The sequence below is a fragment of the Portunus trituberculatus genome, chromosome 48 (genome assembly GCF_017591435.1).
Source record: "Portunus trituberculatus isolate SZX2019 chromosome 48, ASM1759143v1, whole genome shotgun sequence".
NCBI lineage: Eukaryota > Metazoa > Arthropoda > Malacostraca > Decapoda > Portunidae > Portunus > Portunus trituberculatus.
Genome location: NC_059302.1, coordinates 13330167 through 13349741, shown reverse-complemented (window position 1 = coordinate 13349741; position 19575 = coordinate 13330167). Strand labels below are relative to the sequence as shown.

The window sequence follows — 19575 nt, the reverse complement described above, 5'->3', positions numbered from 1 at the left end:
TAGTAACCAACCAACTGAATAAGTGAGTGAGTGACTGACTGACCGAATGAGTGAATGAATGAATGGGTAACTAATTAACTAACTGACTCTCTCTGTCTGACTAACTGAGCGATTGACTCTCTGACGATTGGCTGACTGACTAATGAATAAATAAAGGATATAGGAAAGATATATGTAGATTTCCTGATGACAGAGGATGTCCACTGCCATGATGGAAAATGGTGAATACATACATAACACTACAATAAACAAACAAATGAATATAAAGACATGCACAAACTTCAACTACGGATATGAATCGTGCACGGAAACAGTCTTACCAACTCGCCTAAACCTTAATTCCTTTCTTCATTTATAGACTGCATTAACCAGCAAGAATTTTTCATTTTACTTATTTATGCTTTTTTTTTTACACGTAACCTACACGCTCCCAGTCTCGCCGCCGCCGTGACAAGACAGCCGCGGAAAAACAAGAAATCAGCTGCTACTGTGTGACACGGCTTTGAATCACAGACGAACAGACGAGGTGAACATGACACTCGCCAACTTACATGCTCACCGTCCCTGGAGAACTCATTGGTGCAGTAAATGAGTTCAGACACGAAGGGCAAACAATACTGAGCCAAGCAACACTAAGTAACGAAAAGACGAAATACACAATCAAGTAATGGTAAAAAGAAAGAAAAACAAGTCAAATAAGAAGGGAAGGAATACTGAGTCAAGCAACACAAAGTAACGAAAGGAAAAAAATACATGATAAAACAACGGTAAAAAGAAGAGAACGAGTCAAATAAGAAAGGAAAAACAAAGAGTCAAATAACGAAGGGAAGGCAACAGTGAGGAAAACACTCAACACTGAGTCAAGACCGAGTGGGAAACAACAGTGAGGCAGAGAGGAAGGGGGAAACCAATCGTGATTCAAACAAAGAGAGGGGAAACATCATAGGGAAAACAGCATCAGATAACGAAAGGAAAGATAAATTAGTCAAATAAGAAAGGAAAAACAACCATGATTCAAATAACGAGAGGAAAACAACAGCAATACTACTAATGAAGAGAAAGCAACAATGAGTCAAGTAAGGAGAAACGTAATACTGTGTCAAATATAAAGGAAAAGTAAGTAAGTAGGACGGAAGAGTAACAATGTATAAGAGAGAGAGAGAGAGAGAGAGAGAGAGAGAGAGAGAGAGAGAGAGAGAGAGAGAGAGAGAGAGAGAGAGAGAAAAAAAAAAGAAAACATAATTACCCAAACACAGAATATGAAAAGCAACTGATTTAACAAACGAGGAAAGCCAATGAGTCACAATCATTAACACAAAGCAAGGAAACTAACACCCACTGGAGTAAACAGGAAAACCAACAGCGAATAACGGTGGAAACTCAACAATTGTCACCTGCTGAAGTACAACGACCCTCAGTTAACGATAAATCAATAACGCGTTAAAAGATTACTCATATGGATTCCTGGTACCACGGGATGAGCGATTTTACCAGTGTTGCCAAGACCAATACTGTACTGATGCTAACGCCGGTAGATACCATGGCGATAGCGTAGGCATGGTTACCTTACTGCTATTTAATGCCATCACTTCACTGCCACAGACCATCGGAATGGATAATCGTCACACACCACAGTTGTTTCCACGTGCCTCCACCTTTTCGCTCTTAAGTTTTCTCATACTCACTTCTAACTTTTCTACTTTTTATTGTGTATAGACTAGAGCCTTACTAAGTTCCGTACCGAAAACTTCTTACTTATTTATCTTTTTTTTTATTTATTTTTTTTTATGTTGTAGCCTATATCGAATGTAGGTAACTTGAAGAGTTTTGCAAGCGCTGTTCAACTTCCACCCATTAATGGCGCAGGCAATTTAATTTATAGTGGTATATATATATAGTGGTCCATATCACCACCCAAGCGCATCTTTGGTTTAACCACCTAGAACCTGGGTATCATGGTGACGTAGGTAACTTTAAACCACTCGACAAACGGCAAAGTTTCAAGGCAATACTTGGTGGGATTCGAAACTACACGTGGACGTCTGCCCGATCCCACGCTCACCATCATATCTACTGTGCCATGTCCGACTTTCCATAATGTTTGAGCTATAGGGCGATGCCTGCTAATAGAGGAGTACTACTACTACTGCTTCTTCTACTACTATTACTACTACTACTACTACTACTACTACTACTACTACTACTACTACTACCACTACTACTATACTACTATTTCTTCTTCATCTTCTACTACTTCTACTACTACTACTACTACTACTACTACTACTACTACTACTACTACTACTACTACTACTACTACTACTACTACTTCTACTACTACTACTATTATTACAACAAAAACAACAACACTGATAATAATGATAGTTTTGCTATTATTATCCGTAACAACCATTACCCTCACCACCACCACCACCAGCATCAGTCACGTGGAGCACCTCATGCGGCCAGCTTGTGGTTGCTACTTTTCCTGAATCAACACAAAGGCTGCCTCTACCACTCCACCCCCCAAGTCCCCCGTCCCTCCACACCGCCCCGCCACGCCGTACACCTGCACGCCCGGCCACTGACTCATTCCGCGGAGTGGCGGGCGCCGCGTGCACCAAGAATCAATAGATCAGGGGCTCCGGATGCTACTTGAAGTATCGGAATATTGACTCAGAGAGTACCAATGATGTACTGTACCCATGAAGGAGCAGCCGCACCTGTTTCTTTGTAACACTTCAAATGAATTAGTACTTCCTTGAACGCACAGCAGCAACCCCGCCAACCTGAGGCACTCGCTGCCACCACAACCTCCGCAATACGTGCCTTTCAATATTACTAACTCTAGAGAAATTACTTTCTACATAAAACGCTGATATATATATATATATATATATATATATATATATATATATATATATATATATATATATATATATATATATATATATATATATATATATATATATAAGAGGCTGCTCCTTGTGGTGGCTGGCACGTCCCCAGGTGGCTGATAGGAAAGGCTCGCTGATGTATAGGGTGCCGTCTTTTGATGGTGCGAACCCTAGGGTAACCCTACAGATCTAAAGGACCTTACTGAATGCGCTGAATGAGATGCCGCCAACAACCGTATCTTTCCAGGAAGCATGTGGCAACGTTATTACTACACGTCTTTGAAACCCCAGCGCGAAAAGCACAATGATCAATCAGAGCTTCTGCTGGAACTTCAGCAAGTTCAGTAACATTGCCTTTCGTCTGCTGTGTGTCACAGAAAGCAAGCACTGTCTGAAGAAGTAACAGATTTTTGCCAATAAATTCCATAGAAACTTACGCCACTATTCTGAAAAATGTGGTAGATTGATGATGCGATCACGGAACGAGGGAGCGTCAAATTAAATGTTGATGAATCATGAATAGTGCATAGAGAAGAAAAATGACTACTCGCATCACACTAGCGATCATCTTTCATCATCTCTTAGCGAAGTTAAATTTCTAGCCAAAGGACAGAGTACTGATGGCACATTATACGAGTGTACACATTATATACACATATACATTTCACGTCGGGTCTCTAACAAACCATATCAGAACATTCTTGAATTCTAGCATGATGAGAGTTAAACATTTCAGGCTAAGGGAAGAGGGACAAAAAAAAAAGAAATCTTGAGAGGCAGTTATGGACTTCCCTCCGTCTGTGTGGTGAGTAAGGAGCGCTGGGAACACGGCTGGAAGGAAACGTTGCCGTTTGTCATCTAGATCATGAGTTTCTGAGAATATTATCATTATTTGTGTTTTATGGATGTTACGAAAGATTATAGAGAACGAATTGTTATGGTTCCCGGAGAGTCATGGAGGTCCAATAGAGATGGAAAAAAAATCAGAAATAGCTATCCTTGAAAATCTTATATTAAAGTGCAATGTGAAAATGATTCCCTTAAATGGGAATGCAGTCAATGTGTAAGCCCTAAGGGAATACAGGTCACCCAGCTGAGTACTCTTATCAGTGAGCTATGTGTATGTGGGTGAAAAGACGACAGTAAAGAGCAAAGTTCGTTCCCTCCATTATGTGTTGAAGGTTCTGTTTTACATACAAAGGTCAGATCAATAGGATTGAGTGGCACAGAACATTACTTAATGAAATATAATATGATAAGTTCGAGTCCACCCCAGCGACACCTTGAAAAAAAAATTGAGTAGTATTAATAAAACACGGTGATGGTGACTGGACTGTACACTGGTCAAGGAGCACACGTTGATGCACCATGCAGGTACTACCCGCCTCAAGTTCTGCCCTGTACCTTCCTTTTAAAACGACTACTAAGAATACCCTCGCGTGACGGCAAACGCTGGCAACTCTCGCTCAGCGGCACACCCTTGTACTTCACTGAATGTACAATGAAATACTTTCCATCATATCTGTGAAATAACGAAACATTTCCTTTACTTGAGTTGACAAATAATGTTCACTGCATCTAATCTTTGAGTAATAAAAATTCTCTCTCTCTCTCTCTCTCTCTCTCTCTCTCTCTCTCTCTCTCTCTCTCTCTCTCTCTCTCTCTCTCTCTCTAATAGAGTACAAATGTTGCCTTCACCTTACTCCCACACACTCACGTCACTCCACAAAGCCGCCCTTCAGGAGAGTCTTGTCCACATGAGGGGCGTGAAGTATAGGCCTCGACAAGCTAAGGCGTGTCGCTCTCTATTTGTTTGTCTACATGCACTATTTCTTTGTCCAAACTCCTGTGACATACTCGCAGTGATGTAATAAACTTTAAGTGAGTGCTATGTTGTTTCTTTAAGCGTGTTTGTGGTATATAGATCAGTTTCGTGGTTTCTGATGTTATTAATACTATTCTTTACTGATGACATATTTGAACGAGCATAGTTAATTTCAGTATGGACGTCTGCAGGAAAGGACTGTGAACTGTTACTGGTGAAGGAAACCACAAGTAACTGCACACGTCACTGATTCACTGACAACCCGCATATTTCCTGTGGTTCAAAATATGTAGTTATTTGCAGCACATATTTATCAAGGAAAAATTTGATCTTCTATTTGATTATCAATATACTGCAGTAATTTCGGAATTGGCTAAGCTTTATTAAGAGAATATGGCATAACACTAACACACGCACGCGCAGACACACACACACACACACACACACACACACACACACACACACACACACACACACACACACACACACACACATCAAAAGTAAGTAGGGATTCAGTTAAAATGCAGCAAGACTTTCCATGGACATGTGTGTGAACGAGTTTATAAGTGAAACCTTGTATGATGCATTTTTGTGTCCAAATATAGCGCACCACTTAGACCTTTTAAGCACTTCGGTGAGGCTTGTTTAAACTGAAACACATTTGTGAAGTCACGCTCTCGACATTCATTGTGGGCGTGCTAACAACAACACATTTCCCTTACTGTAACATGAACACCATCGACTACATCGCAGAAAACAGACTATACCCTCAGGAATCTGCACCGTCAGAGTCAAGCTATTTATCACTTTGCTTATTCATTTAATTTCCGATGACCTTTCAATAATATACTTTTTTACGTATTCTGGTGTGTGTGTGTGTGTGTGTGTGTGTGTGTGTGTGTGTGTGTGTGTCTGTCGGTGTTGACGCGCTGATCATGTTATACTCAAACACGCGAGACTGTTATCAAAGCAAACCAACTACAACACAACACTCGATACAGAGCAGAAGTCAACTGGTGTTCTTGAAGTGTCACACGGTATAATCGGCAGCACAAAACTCTTGCCTTTTCCAAACAAAGACACGAAACATTTGCTATGCTCGGCGAATGCAGCGCAGGCAAAGAGCTTCCTTCAGCCATCTGTGAAAAAAAAAAAACCTGAAAGCAAAAATAGTCAATCTCCTCGCTGCTTTTTTGCCTCGACCTCCGCGTCACCCCATTTTTACACTCGCTTTTTCATTCGCCTCTGTATTTGTACCAGAGTCTGAAGGGAGAATAGTAGTATTCAATCAAGTCTGAGCCGGTTTGTGTGACGATAATAATGTTGTGGTATTACTTTTGCCAGCATTTCTAGTTCATGGTTCGAGTAATAACATAACTGCCCCGCTTTCCAGAGCACTGCGGAAACACGTGCTGTAGAGAGAAGCCTCAGGTGTGATGTGGATGAGAGAGAAAAGGAATAATGACCACAGAAAGTAAAAAAAGAACAGGAGAGAGAGAGAGAGAGAGAGAGAGAGAGAGAGAGAGAGAGAGAGAGAGAGAGAGAGAGAGAGAGAGAGAGAGAGAGAGAGAGAGAGAGAGAAACACACACATACTTTTTTCTCACTCAATGATGCATGACGGGAAGTTTCCATAGACTCTCTTAGTGACGCCTTGCTCACTTTACGGCTATTTCCCAGCTCCGTGCCTCTCCCCAGATACCTAACGCGACGCTCTCTTTGTCTCCTCTCCCTCTCTCTCTGCGTGCCCTCATTGTGTTTTCCTCTCTCCCTTCTCTTTATTTTGCTACCAATATCTTTCAGTGCCTCGGTGACTGTTCCATCGTCTATGCAAGCTGTGGCGTGTTCTTGATCTTATGCTTTATTTGTGGTGAGTTTACAGGGTTATCCAGCGTCAAGTAAAGGAATATGTGCTCACTGATTATGTTATTTTTAGTTGTGTACGTATTAGGTGTGGGCATGTTTGTTTATGTGTATTGGTCTATATCGTCTCCTCCTCCTTTTCTATTTTTTACCATTTCTCTCCTTCTACTTTTTCTTTTTGTTTTGTCACCTTGTCTCCTTCTTGTCCTTCTCTTACTTTTCTGCAACTAATTATAATTTTCGTTCTTCAGTTCTTTCCTCTCCTTCTCTTTCCTTGCTGTTTGCATCTTTCTATCCTTCAACGTTTTCTCCTTCTCGAGTCCCCCTCATCCACGTGATGAAAAGCGAGGTTATTCCAATTAAGTGAATGAGATGCAAAAACAACGTTAGTAATAACTGCAGCTATTTTTTGTTCTCAGATCGTAGCGGCAATCATATCGACAAGATGATCATGAGAGGAATAACTGCGAAAATCCCAATCATTCAATTCAATCACATCATTCAATCTTGCATTGCAATAATCGTGACAGAAAACTCTATAATTGCGTTGTTTTACAAAAAAGTCAATTAACTTTTCTCCGTGTTATACTCATAATATCTAGCTGTGTTTGAAGCTCTTTAGGCAGCACGAGGAAGTCATTTGCACCAGCCATCAAATATTCAAAAGATAAAACCTTTTCTTTTCTTTCTGTTCTATAAGACAAAACTATACATGTTTCTCACTGCTGGCTGGTAACTTAATCATAAGATAATGAATATTCTATTAACCGCAACCGCTCAACTCCTGTGTTGTAGATATTTTCACCTTCTTTGACTTCACTTCCCTTCCTGTTAACTCTCACGGACACCACCTTTGTACGCTTTCCCCTTCCCCTCTCCTCACTTTTTCAATACTCACCTATCGACGGCAATTAGCAAGACGGAGAATATGGCCGCCTCCACCGCCAGGGCCATGAGCGCCTTGGACACCTGACACCACCAGAACTCCTCGCCACCGCGGCCGACATCATGATCCCCGTCAGCACCTGTTGCCGTGGAAGGCGTCAGCAGCGGCGTGAGGCCCCACAGGCGGAGAGCGTGGACCGGCACCACCACCACCGTCGACACCAGGTTGGCAGAGGTCAGGGACAACACGAACCTGCGGGTGGAGAGACTTTTGTAGCCCCGCCAGGATGTATAAAGGAAGTCATTCAATTAACAGGAGAGCGCAAGAGGGTGGGGAGATAAGAGGAGGAGAATTAATGAGAATAGACTTTACTGAGTCGGAAGAAAAGATCCAGGAAAGACGGGAATGATTCTGACTGAACTTGTTAGGATTATGGAAGAGGAATCACTACAATCAAAAATTAATCAAGACTTATGTCGTTATGAAGAGGAAAAGTCGAGAAAAAAAGAGAATGATTACGTTTTAACAGGACGTGTTAGAACTCTGGAACACTTAATTGCAGTGGAGAAATCGATCAAGTCGCATAGATATTAGGAAAAAAAAAAAAAAAAAAGAAAAAAGCATGATAACATTTTGACAAGGTGTATCATGGCTCCGAAAAAAAAAAAACAATATGTAATGGCGATAGAGAAATCAAAAAGTAAAAATAAGGAATAAAAACTGACGAATAAATAGATGAATAAATAAAGTAATTCGATAGCTTGACTACCTGTAATTATCAAAGAGGATCCACTGTAATTAAAAAAATAAACTAGATACAGAGAAAAGCCTTAGATAGATCTGACAAGACACGTTTGAATTCAAGGGAGAGGACATCACACAGGAAAGAGATCAAGAACATTGCTGGCACAGGCGTTGTGGAGGGAAGAATTATGATACCATGATGCATTTCTCGGATTTTCTATTGTGATTCTCAGGAAGTGCGTGAATTGTTTTCCTTTTCACTCTCAAACGTTTGATCCGAAAACTCAGCAACCTAAGACTCTTACTTGACGTCTTACTCCCCACCGCAGACCAGAAATAGATAGAAGGGAAGAATAAAAAAAACAAACAAGGAAATACAGATGGACGGTGAAAAAATAACAGTTAAGCATCACATCAGGGAGTGCTGTTATAAAAGGCAAAACTGATACAGCGCAACGCAACGCAAAGCAACGCAAAACACGGTAACACAGACTCCCTGAGGCTTACGTTGATCCCGTGGACTATATTCTCAAATAATATTGTTCCACGTCTTCATTATTTTCAGAAGTCTCTAGCTGAAATGGCAAGGGTTTCTTAACGGTGTTTATGTGATTATTTTGACAGATGAATGTTATTTTTACATATTCATAAAGAAAACTTTTGTGAGCATCTGGTTAACAAGTTTTTTTGGCCTTAGAGAAATAATCGTAGTGAGAGACCAAAGCGGTGTCTGAATACATGTCCTTTCAGTGGTAGTGATGAGATGCAGGGAGTGTAAAAATAGATAAATCAATACAATACATATAAATAAAATACACAGAAAAAACATGTCACATTATTATTTTCTTACATTTTCTTCAACATTTCAGTTTTAAATAGAAAAACTTTCAGCCTGGTATGGAATGACATGAGTGAACGGGACATGGAAGAAACGATGATATTTTTACTCGTCTTTTTTATTTCGTGTTTCGAACTATTTGTTTATCATCTACGCAGTAAGGAATGTTGTCAAATGCTCAGAAGTGGGAAGAAAAAGAGACTGATCAAGATGGTACTCCCGGGAAGGACACAGCAGGAGGGAGAGGAGTTAAGAAGGTTGATCAGTTCAGGTTCGGGGTACACAAATTTATACGCGTTTGAAGGTGGATGATGATGATGATAACAATGATGATGATGATGATGATGATGATGATGATGAGATAGAAAGAAAATAAGAAGAAAATGATGTACTTTCACCGACATATTTCTATACTAACAGTGGACCACCGTCAACAAACACTACCAACTTTTTTTTTTATCAACATTTTGGCAAAACTGTCGAATGAAGTGCATTGAAAACCGACATTGCTAGAAATAACACTTTGCACTCTGCCTCCCGAAGAAGAGATCGCGTATAATTGAAAGGAAAAAAACTATATAGATGTAAAGGAAAGAGTTACAAAAATTTTCTCGGATGATTAAAAGAAAGAAAATATATACTGCATATACGTAAGGGAAAAGGTTACAAAAATTTTCTATCACGTAAAAAGAAAAAAAGAAAAAAGTCAATAAATATAGAAAGGATAAAAAAAAAAGGTCACTGAATACATAAAAGGTCAACATGTAACCAAAAATAAATTCACATGAGACTTTTCATTAAATCCTATACATATATTTCCATTAAGTGAGTCTGGTGTTTGTTTATTTGCTTGCCTGTTTGTATGTTTTTTGTTCATACGCGTGTGTATCTTTTGTAACGTTGCTTTGTTTATTTACTCTCTCTCTCTCTCTCTCTCTCTCTCTCTCTCTCTCTCTCTCTCTCTCTCTCTCTCTCTCTCTCTCACTGTTTGATCTGCTGCAGTCTCTGACGAGACAGCCAGACGTTATCCTACGGAACGAGCTCAGAGCTCATGTGTGTGTGTGTGTGTGTGTGTGTCAGCACTAACTTATTTGTCCGTTCAAGGGAAGCCGCACTTTTTCTATTTTCATTCATTTATACATTTTTTTTTTTTTTCCATGTGAATGTTTTGCCAACCTGTGTATCGTACGTTTGTACACTATTTTCCTCAGTACACTTCTCCGGTTTTAGTTTGTTTTCATTTCCTCCCGTTATTTATTTATTTATTTTTTTTTATTGAGAACAGTTCACGCAGACTTGTTTTCTATGTGATTTTACCCTCCCCCCTTTTTTTTCAGGAAACTTTTGAGATTGCAAAATTCGCAGTACTTCTCCATTAAAGGTGCGAGGTTTGTTGCGTATTTGCTGCTTAAAACTCATATTTCCTTCGCAATTTTGTGTATTTTGAGTTTTGCGTAATGTTCCTGATTTAATCTTTACTACTATTGCTGAATTACTTGGTCCACGTAAAAATCTGGGCAAGAATGTATTAATTTGCTTCGTTTATTTTCACTGTTTTGAATTTTCCTTCAATATCAAGTCCTCTGATCTTCCTCGTTTTCTTCTTTCCATTATCGTTTCATTGCTTGCAGTGACTACAAAACTAGACAACATTGGACCAACTTGTTTCAATCTCTTCACTACCTTCCGAATATTCTCTCAATTTTTCCCTTTCAGTTGTTCCATAAGGAGTAAGTAAATAGAGGACTAAAGATTAACCCTTCGACTGTAATAGGAAACAATTAACATCGCATTTCTTTATGTTCTGCTCCTGTCTTTCTTCTCTTTATTTTGCTACCAATATCTTTCAGTGCCTCGGTGAGACTGTTCTAGCGTCTATGCAAAATGTGGTGTTCTTGATCTTATGCTGTAAAGGAATATGTGTTCATTGATTATGTCATTTTTAGTTGTGTAGACATGTTAGTTTATGTGTACTGGTCTTTATCGTCTTTTCCTCCACCTTTCTATGTTTTCTCTCCTTCTAATCTTTCTTTTTGTTTTTTCTCCTTGTCTCCTCGTCCTTCTCTTACTTTTCTGCAACTGATTACAATTTCCGTTCGTCGGTTCTTTTCTCTCCTTCCTTTCCTTGCTGTTTGCATCTTTCTATCCTTCAACGTTTTCTTCTTTTCGCGTCCCTCTCACCATGAAATAAGTATAAGTATTTGCAAGAAAGAAGAATGGATTTTGTCATTTCTACCCAGTTTAAAGATAGTAGATGGCTAGAGAACAAGTGAAGATGTCTCAGAATGATCAGTAATTAAGGGCAGATATAGTAATAAGAAGCTAAAGGTTAGAGGAAAAGAAAAGATGGTGGCAGTGAGTGTGTTGTGTTACTTGACTACTGACTGCCTGTGCGTCTCCGTGATTCTCTTCTTCAAGCTCCATTTTATTTGAATACCGTGTCTTTATTTATTTCATCAATCGACGCGCTTTCATAATATTTCCATTGACATTTATCTCCGTGTCATAGCTCTGTCCTATTTTTCCAGCCCTGTTTTCATTTTTTTCCTTTTCTTCTTTTTTTACCTTTCCTTGTCTCATTCTTTCCTTCTTTATCTTTGTTTGCTTCACTCTTCTCTCTTTCTTCGTTTTTCTGTTGTCTTCGTCGTCTCATTCTTCCTTTTTTTCACTCTTACTTACTTTATTCGTCTCTTCTCACCTTATATTATCTCATTCTTCCATTTCTCCCTTATGCTTTTTTTTAATTCTTTCTTGCCTCATCCCCTCCTTCCTCATTCCTCTCTTACTCCTCCTTTTTTTTCTTTCATCCATAACTTTTCCTTACCTAATCTTTCTCCCTCCCCTTCACTTCCCAATCTCTCATTCCTGTCTACTTCATCCTCCCCGTCTTATCATTCTCTCCCCGCCTCATCCTACCTAGCTCATCCTTTCCGGCATAATTTCTCGCCGCGCCACTCCTCCTCCTCTTCCTCCTGCTGCCGCCCCGTCTTGCACCTACTACACAGTGGAGGGTCGCAGAGATTTCATTTTAAAAAGCTGCCCTGCTCGTTATCCCTGCAACACTAACAACTTCTCGAGGACTTGGAGCGTTCGTTTCGTCTCGCTTGCATCATAATTGACAGAACAGGTTAGACAGAGAGAGAGAGAGAGAGAGAGAGAGAGAGAGAGAGAGAGAGAGAGAGAGAGAGAGAGAAAGAAAAATTAATGTCATCACTCTACTTATAATATTTCCCACCAACTGACAGCCTTCATTTTATAAGCACCGTAATTAGTCTCTTCCCATGTGTTACGTAACTCAAGCTGCCCGTGTCACCTTGAGTCATTCCTTAACACACAGCTACAAATCCGCCTCGTGTCTATACATCTGCAGCAGAAGGCACACACAAACCACCACTATCTTCCCCCGCACTCACCGCCAAGGTTGCCAGTGCCTTCACCTTCCCCTCGCGCCGTTGCAATGTCTGCGTAACCGCCATTATCCTCTCCTCTAATTTCACGTCCTTTCTCCCCACCAGTCATTAACAACGGGGATGCAGTAATGGAAGGGTAAGTAGCAGGGGTGTCAACAGATGCGGCATTACTACTGATTCCAAAGGTGAGATAAGGCTCATCTCTTCCCTTCCTTAATGACTGTTCAGCTGGCGGGATCTTTGGGGGCCTCTTGTTTGGCCCCCCTGAACAAATGATTTTCCTGTGTGTTTGTGATATGCTGGGGTTGTGAGTGTGGTTGTACCCGATGATGCAGGAAGTTGTTCACCTTGCCATCACAGTTCGTGTTTTTCCTTCCTTCCTTTTTTCATAGCTCATTAGTGTTCCTATTTTTTTCTCTCCACTTCTGACTCTCCTTGATGCCTCTCCTCCGCTCCTCCAACAGCCCTTCACTTTTTCGTTCCCTTCCAGGACTGTCTGCTGCTCACAAGGGTATAATAATTCTACACGAAGACATCTGTTGCCACTAAGGACACTGCGTATCCCTCCACACTCGTCTCTACACTGAAAAACTAGAATACTTCTCAGCCTTCCAGAATAACAGGATATTTCATAATTGACCTCATGTATCTCGTAACCAAACGTCTTGTTTATTGTTGCTTACATGAAATAATGTAAGACAAGACAGACAAGGGTTGCTCAATGTACGACTTTAATCCGGACGTGAATGCGATGTGCGGTATGAGGAACAAGAGCGACATGTCGGGAATGGAGGAGATAATATATTGGGCACACTTACAGCAGTGTTTATAAACTCCCCCTCCTTCCCCTGTTCCCCCCCTTCTCTCTCTCTCTCTCTCTCTCTCTCTCTCTCTCTCTCTCTCTCTCTCTCTCTCTCTCTCTCTCTCTCTCTCTCTCTCTCTCTCTCTCTCTCTCTCAGCCAGCCAGAATATGGATTCATTCGGGCTGCCAAAGACTCATCAGAGGCGTCTGACAAGCACTAATTGATCTTCATAATGTTGACGGAAAATTAATGATCTGAGCCAGACAAGTGTCATCGTGGAATCTTAGGACAACATGGAGCAGCCAAGCACTGCATACAGACCCCTCCAAGGAAGAGGTTATTGCCAAGGGCAAAACATCATCAGATGAAAAATAACAGCTTCAATAGTTCTGCGGAAGTTTAATTTCGAAAGCCCTACAGAGACTTTCCGCCAAATTAGCTGTCAATTTCAGCGAATCCCAGAACGGCACCACCTCCCTCCTGAGGCTGCCGGGCTCAGGAGGTGCCCTCCCCAGCCCACTCCCCACATCCTCCATACCTTGATTTCCCTGTGGAATTGCCCATGCACACCAGCAACACACTAGAGCAGGTCATGGAGCGGCAAGCATCACAGAGACCCAGACTGACGCTAAGGATGCACAACCATCTGATGACCAGTCTCGACCTATCACCTGGAGCAGTCGCGTCCTTTCCTCCTGAACAGCCTCCGAAAGTATCCCTTCTATCTTTCAGGAACAATTTTTCTCTTTTTACATAAGAGGGGTACTCGCCTAGAACAACTAAAAGGAAAGAGAAAAACCGATCCACAAAAATCTCAGTCCCCAAAGAAGAGGCACAATGAAATACACGCTCAAAACATTCCATTCGACTCACCAATACATAACCTGTAGCTCTGAACCAGACAGTACAGCTAACCACTCAGAACTGCTTACTGAATCTTCCCTCATCACGTCTATGTCAACTGCTTCCGTCAGTCACTTCACCCACTGCCAGAACAGCGCCACGCAGCCCACTGGTGCAACTCTACTCAGACCCTGTAACACACCCTGCCCCCAAACCCCCATGAATCATACCCTGGTAAACCGCACCCAGGCAGCCTGAGTCAGCACTCGGCCAGGTCCGGCACAGACATACAGCAGTAGCGTGGGCCGGTCCATCGTTTCTCAGGGCCCTGAACTCCCCGAGCCATGCAGCAGTTGCCGACTTTGCGAGGCTTTAAAATTCCAGTTGGACATTATTGCCCCAAACTTGGTTGTAGTAATTTTCTGAATGTACGAAAACAGATACGACAGCGAATCTTACAATCTCTCTCTCTCTCTCTCTCTCTCTCTCTCTCTCTCTCTCTCTCTCTCTCTCTCTCTCTCTCTCTCTCTCTCTCTCTCTCTCTCTCTCTCTCTCTCTCTCTCTCTCTCTCTCTCTCTCTCTCTCTCTCTCTCTCTCTCTCTCTCTCTCTCTCTCTCTCTCTCTCTCTCTCTCTCTACTTACAATAACAAAAGCAGCGCCAGTAGTAAAGTTTGCCAGACACCTTGCGGGTTCTCCCTCGCAGATATTGCGACAGAGGCCTTTAGATTTAGAAGCTGTTCCTGACAGACTGCAGCCAACAGTGCCGCGGTGTCCAACTATCGATAGCGGTTTGTTACTTCCCTTAATCCTTACTAGAGATTTCCATGAGTCATCACCTTGAGAGGATGGGTAGATGAGGCCACAGCCGTATAAGTAAAGAAAGAAAAAGGATCAGCCAGTAAGTATTGTAAGTAAAGGAGTAGCGTTCAGGTTACCAAACCTTGCCAGAAATGGTAAGTCTAGAAAAGTAAAAAGAGAAGAAAGCTTAAATGTAAAGGAGGCACGCATCCCGCTGTGTTGCTTCTTAAATCAGGATACACGCAACACAACATGTAAAACCCGGCAAGGGAAAACATTCCTTGAGTACCTCGCACAATGTCTAACAACGCTCCCGAGACTCTAACTCTGCCTGAACTGCGAGACATCGTAATAAAGGGATAAGATGAGCCTTGCTACGGTGTTCATGCCTGCTTGCTTGCCATCTGATCCCGCCATGAATAAAGATAATTTACTCAGAGAGACAAGACGCAGGATGTGTTATGTTTGAGTTAAGAAGCGATGAAACTTGTAGGAAACAATTTGTGATTTATATGATTGCCTTCTAATCGACACAAATTCTGTCGTGTCGTTGTGATTCATTCATTCCAAAGGCTTTAACTGTGTTATTTTCTAATGTTTTGGATTCTATTTTGATCTGCCTTTGTCCTTATACTTTTTTTTCCTTATTTCTCTGTTCAGGAACCAATCGGTAGTTTTAGGAAATAAGCTCACATTTGTATTTTGTGGACGCAATTTTGCTGATAACATGCACGTGGGAGAACTCATAACAGGTTACACCGTTGAATGAAATCGTGGTGGCACACTTGCCGCCTGCACTAGAACCTCAGCAACCACTCCACCAATACCCGCGCTTCCGCCTTGGCGCTCCCTGTCGCCTTGAATAAAGCCACACAAGGGCCGCGCCTCTGCATTCAGACACCCTGGCCATTCAGCAAAGTGGCTGTAGTGGTGTCCTCGTCTCCAGGAGATACGTCAAGACTTCACCATGTGTTTCTATCGTGACTGGCTTCTATCTCTCATCAAGCAGCCTCACCACCCACCCACCGCCTCACTTTCCTCTAGTAATTAACCGCTCTACCGTCGTCTTTCATCTTATGTGTACCTCACCGCCTCTTCTGTTTGTTATGGACTCCTTCACTGACAATGGGTGGGGAACTTTCCTGAGCCGGCCACTATGCTACGTAGATGGAATAGTATCTTTTACTGTCTTTCAACAATTTAAAAACTATCTGTATTAGTAAATACCGCGAACTTTTTTTTATCTATATGTTACATTAGAAATCTTTCACATGTAACAGCATTACTTAATAGAATCATATACATGAAAAAAAAATTACATAGTGTGTGACTTGAAGACTTCTGTGGAAGGCCTAAAATAGTTTTTCGACACTGTACGCTGTATCAGACGAGCATATTCGCTTTGAGAGAAAAATACACTAAGGCACTTAATGAGAGTAAAATACTTACACATATAGAAAACATGTCACTTTCTTGATAAATGAAAATATGTATGCCATCTAATTTGTAAAGATGTGTACTTCCCCTTCATGTTGATGCCAGTTATCGCCACACACTAACAGCGACACCAGTACCAGCTGACCGTCATCCGTGAAGTCAGCTTGGCTTAGGTGATGCGCTAACGCTTCATAAAATAGATATAGAATAATAATGAACTCACTATTGATGATGTCTTCAGTCATAAACTGATTCTTACACACAACACTTGTTCGCAAAGGAATATATTTGTCAAGCCTCCGTATCGCGTGGAAATCTGCGACCACCTTACCAAGCTCACCGAAGAACAGTACACTGGCATCCTGGGTTGGCGGATTGGCTGGACATGGCGGCTGAGGGATGATTGTTTTGGTTTACTATTATCCTGCCTAACGAAAACTGGCAACACCAGCAGGGGGCTGTATACTTTTACATATTTTGAGTACGTAGACTCCAAATGGAATTTTTATGGTCATTTTTAAGTTGCTAGCAAATTCCTACATACACATTTGATCTCATCCAATATCTTAGCCCATTTTTCATCCAAAACAAATGCTTGTCTCATACAATCTACTACCTCTCCTACGTGGAGAGTAGATAGTGCCGAAAGTCCTTTGCGCTGATTGTTTCCTGTTGACAGTCTGTTCCCAGGTGACTGTTAAGTGTCTTTTCTCACCTGACTGTCTCCGGTTGACTTCCTCTTTTGCACAGACAGTTTTCTCTTCACTGCCTGTTCTGCGCCGGCGACTCTGCTATCTGTTACACTTTACTGGCTGTCCTGCTGCTCGCCCCCATGGTATACCAGAGGTTGTCTCTGCAGAAGTTTACCACGAGCCAACCACTCCAAACACCTTCTCAACCTCAATTAATAATTAATGATTTCCGTTTCCTGTTTCTTGTTTTGCTTGACTTCCTACTTCGTGCTCACCTGTCTTGTTATGGCTGCTGTCCTATCCGCTAATCAAAATGGATTTCCTACTTTCCGTCAACGCTGAACCACTACCATCACTGCCTCACTGCACGCCCACATGTCTCAGCAGCATCTATTCGCTCTTCCTGCCGAATTCCTAGTCCATCGCATTTGCAATTACGATGATGTAATTACTCCCGTGGCAGTGGCCATCGCTATCGCTTTTATTGGCCTTCACATCACTCATGCTTGTTATCAAAGGACGAGAACTCATCCACTGGAAATGCTATTAAACAAAGTTAATGATAGACAGATATGTTTGTTATTTTATGTTCTTGGTCCATAGTTCCGGTAGACTTTTTTTTCCGCAACTCTTCTTTAAAGATAAAGCATTACGTAGCCTCCTTATATTTTGCGCAAGCACGCTATAGTAGGTCTGTCCCATGTGTGATGATGCAGGCAGAGTTTTTCGAGTGACGCCTTCGCAGAAAGTGTCACCCTCAGAGCTCCTCCTGTTAAACCACTTTCGAAGGGTTTCTATGAGGCGAGCGGGTGTTATTCAACCAATCGGCCATAGCTTGAAAATGGCCAGGCTCCGACAGAACACTCACGTCTTGACACTGTATCTGGGTTTTGTGATGTGGGGACACTATTCAACATTTCCTCAGAAAATCTCCCCATTTCCATTTCACTTCCCTCCTTTTTGAATCTGGACGCGCTTTACGTCCCTTGTTCGTTAATAAGTGGGATATTTGACCCATGTATGTATTATTTGTGATATTGTTTCCAAAACCAGTCGGAGGAGGATTTAGGATATGTATATTAGTAAAAAGGAGGAGGGGAGAAAAGGAGACAAAGGCAAGGATGAAAAGTAGTTCCGAGTGGAAGAGACAACCACCAATCACGGGAAGGAGAACGTGACATAGGGCCTTTTGTTGGATCCTTCGTCGTTTATCGCTTCCTACGGTTACAGACAGAGTAGACCTCCTCACTCCTATCTTCTACAAAATTTACTTGGGCATCCTAGTGCTCTCCAATCCCCAGGAAGCACGGTGAGGGCGAGTGGGCACGAAGGACTTGAATACCGTGATTTGCCGTGACGTCAGCCAGGCGGACAGGAGCAGTGATGAGTTACCTTTCACCATTAGCATGTCTAGTGGTCAAAAACTGCGAAGGAAAAGCTACATTGGCATTATGTGACAGCTACAGTGACACCTTTCTTCCCGAACGTGGCCTGATATACCACTGGAGTCCTCATGAGACCACTTAACTCTCCTCTGCCGGGTTAACAGTGAACGCCATCTTTTTGAGGGACACCAGAGAAGCGTCAGCACGGACTCGGCCCTTCCCTCCACGCACCATCACTCGCCAACATATAGCTAAGCACAACCGGATTCCCGATCTCCTGTCAGGTTTGTTAAATTAGCTAGTTTGAGAACCTCACTCTCCTGGTCAACAGCCAGAGACGGAGGAAGAAATTTGATAGTTAAGCAGGGTCATTCCTCTTTAGTCTGGGGAATTAGCGCTTCCTGTCAAACGTTAAGCACTTGATTTATATTTTTGCATGCTCTCTTTTTCCCTTCTTTTTTTATCATTATTGTGTTTAAGTAAGATATCGAGATCACCAGTCTTCATTATCTCCCTCTTGGCAGTAAAATTCCTTATTGTAGATGTCTAGTTAACAATTAATATGTGACTAGGTAAACCCGCACAATGCCACGTCTAAGCGCTGCTCAGAGATCAGTGTTGGTTGAAATATTCTTATGCATTAGTGAGCGAGGACTGATTTCAGCATATGCTCGTACATTTGCAACGTTAATGTCATAGTTTTGTGAATGGAAATGGATATTGGATGGCTGACAGCTCTGTCACCTTGCCTCAAATGGGATGTAAAATAGTTAATGATACCTCACATAATTACAAACCATGATTAGCTCATTGGCGATCTCTCTCTCTCTCTCTCTCTCTCTCTCTCTCTCTCTCTCTCTCTCTCTCTCTCTCTCTCTCTCTCTCTCTCTCTCTCTCTCTCTCTCTCTCTCTCTCTCATGTCACTACGTTTCCTTTCTCCTGCAATATTTTCTTTGTGTTGTTGCCCTAGTCGTCTGAACTGGTATGGTTGTGTGGGGGAATCAGCGCTTCTCCACGCATTTATACAATCTGTCTCGACAGAGGCTACTTATTGATTCGATAATTAAACCAAGAATAGTTTCCTTTACATTTGGATAGTCTCACACAATATAGATGGTATAACATTTGTTAGTGTTTTTTTTTTTTTTTTTTTTTT

General features: G+C 41.7%; 1 protein-coding gene across 1 annotated transcript in view; it reads right to left on the bottom strand.

Annotated features, from left to right (window-relative positions):
• The window catches only part of LOC123498785 (beta-3 adrenergic receptor-like), a 137172-nt gene that overhangs the window by 20682 nt on the left and 96915 nt on the right, over positions 1 to 19575 (bottom strand). Inside the window, exon 3 of the mRNA XM_045246210.1 lies at positions 7482 to 7721. Within this exon, the coding sequence (XP_045102145.1) occupies positions 7482 to 7721 (240 nt within the window). The remainder of the gene's footprint in view (positions 1 to 7481; positions 7722 to 19575) is intronic.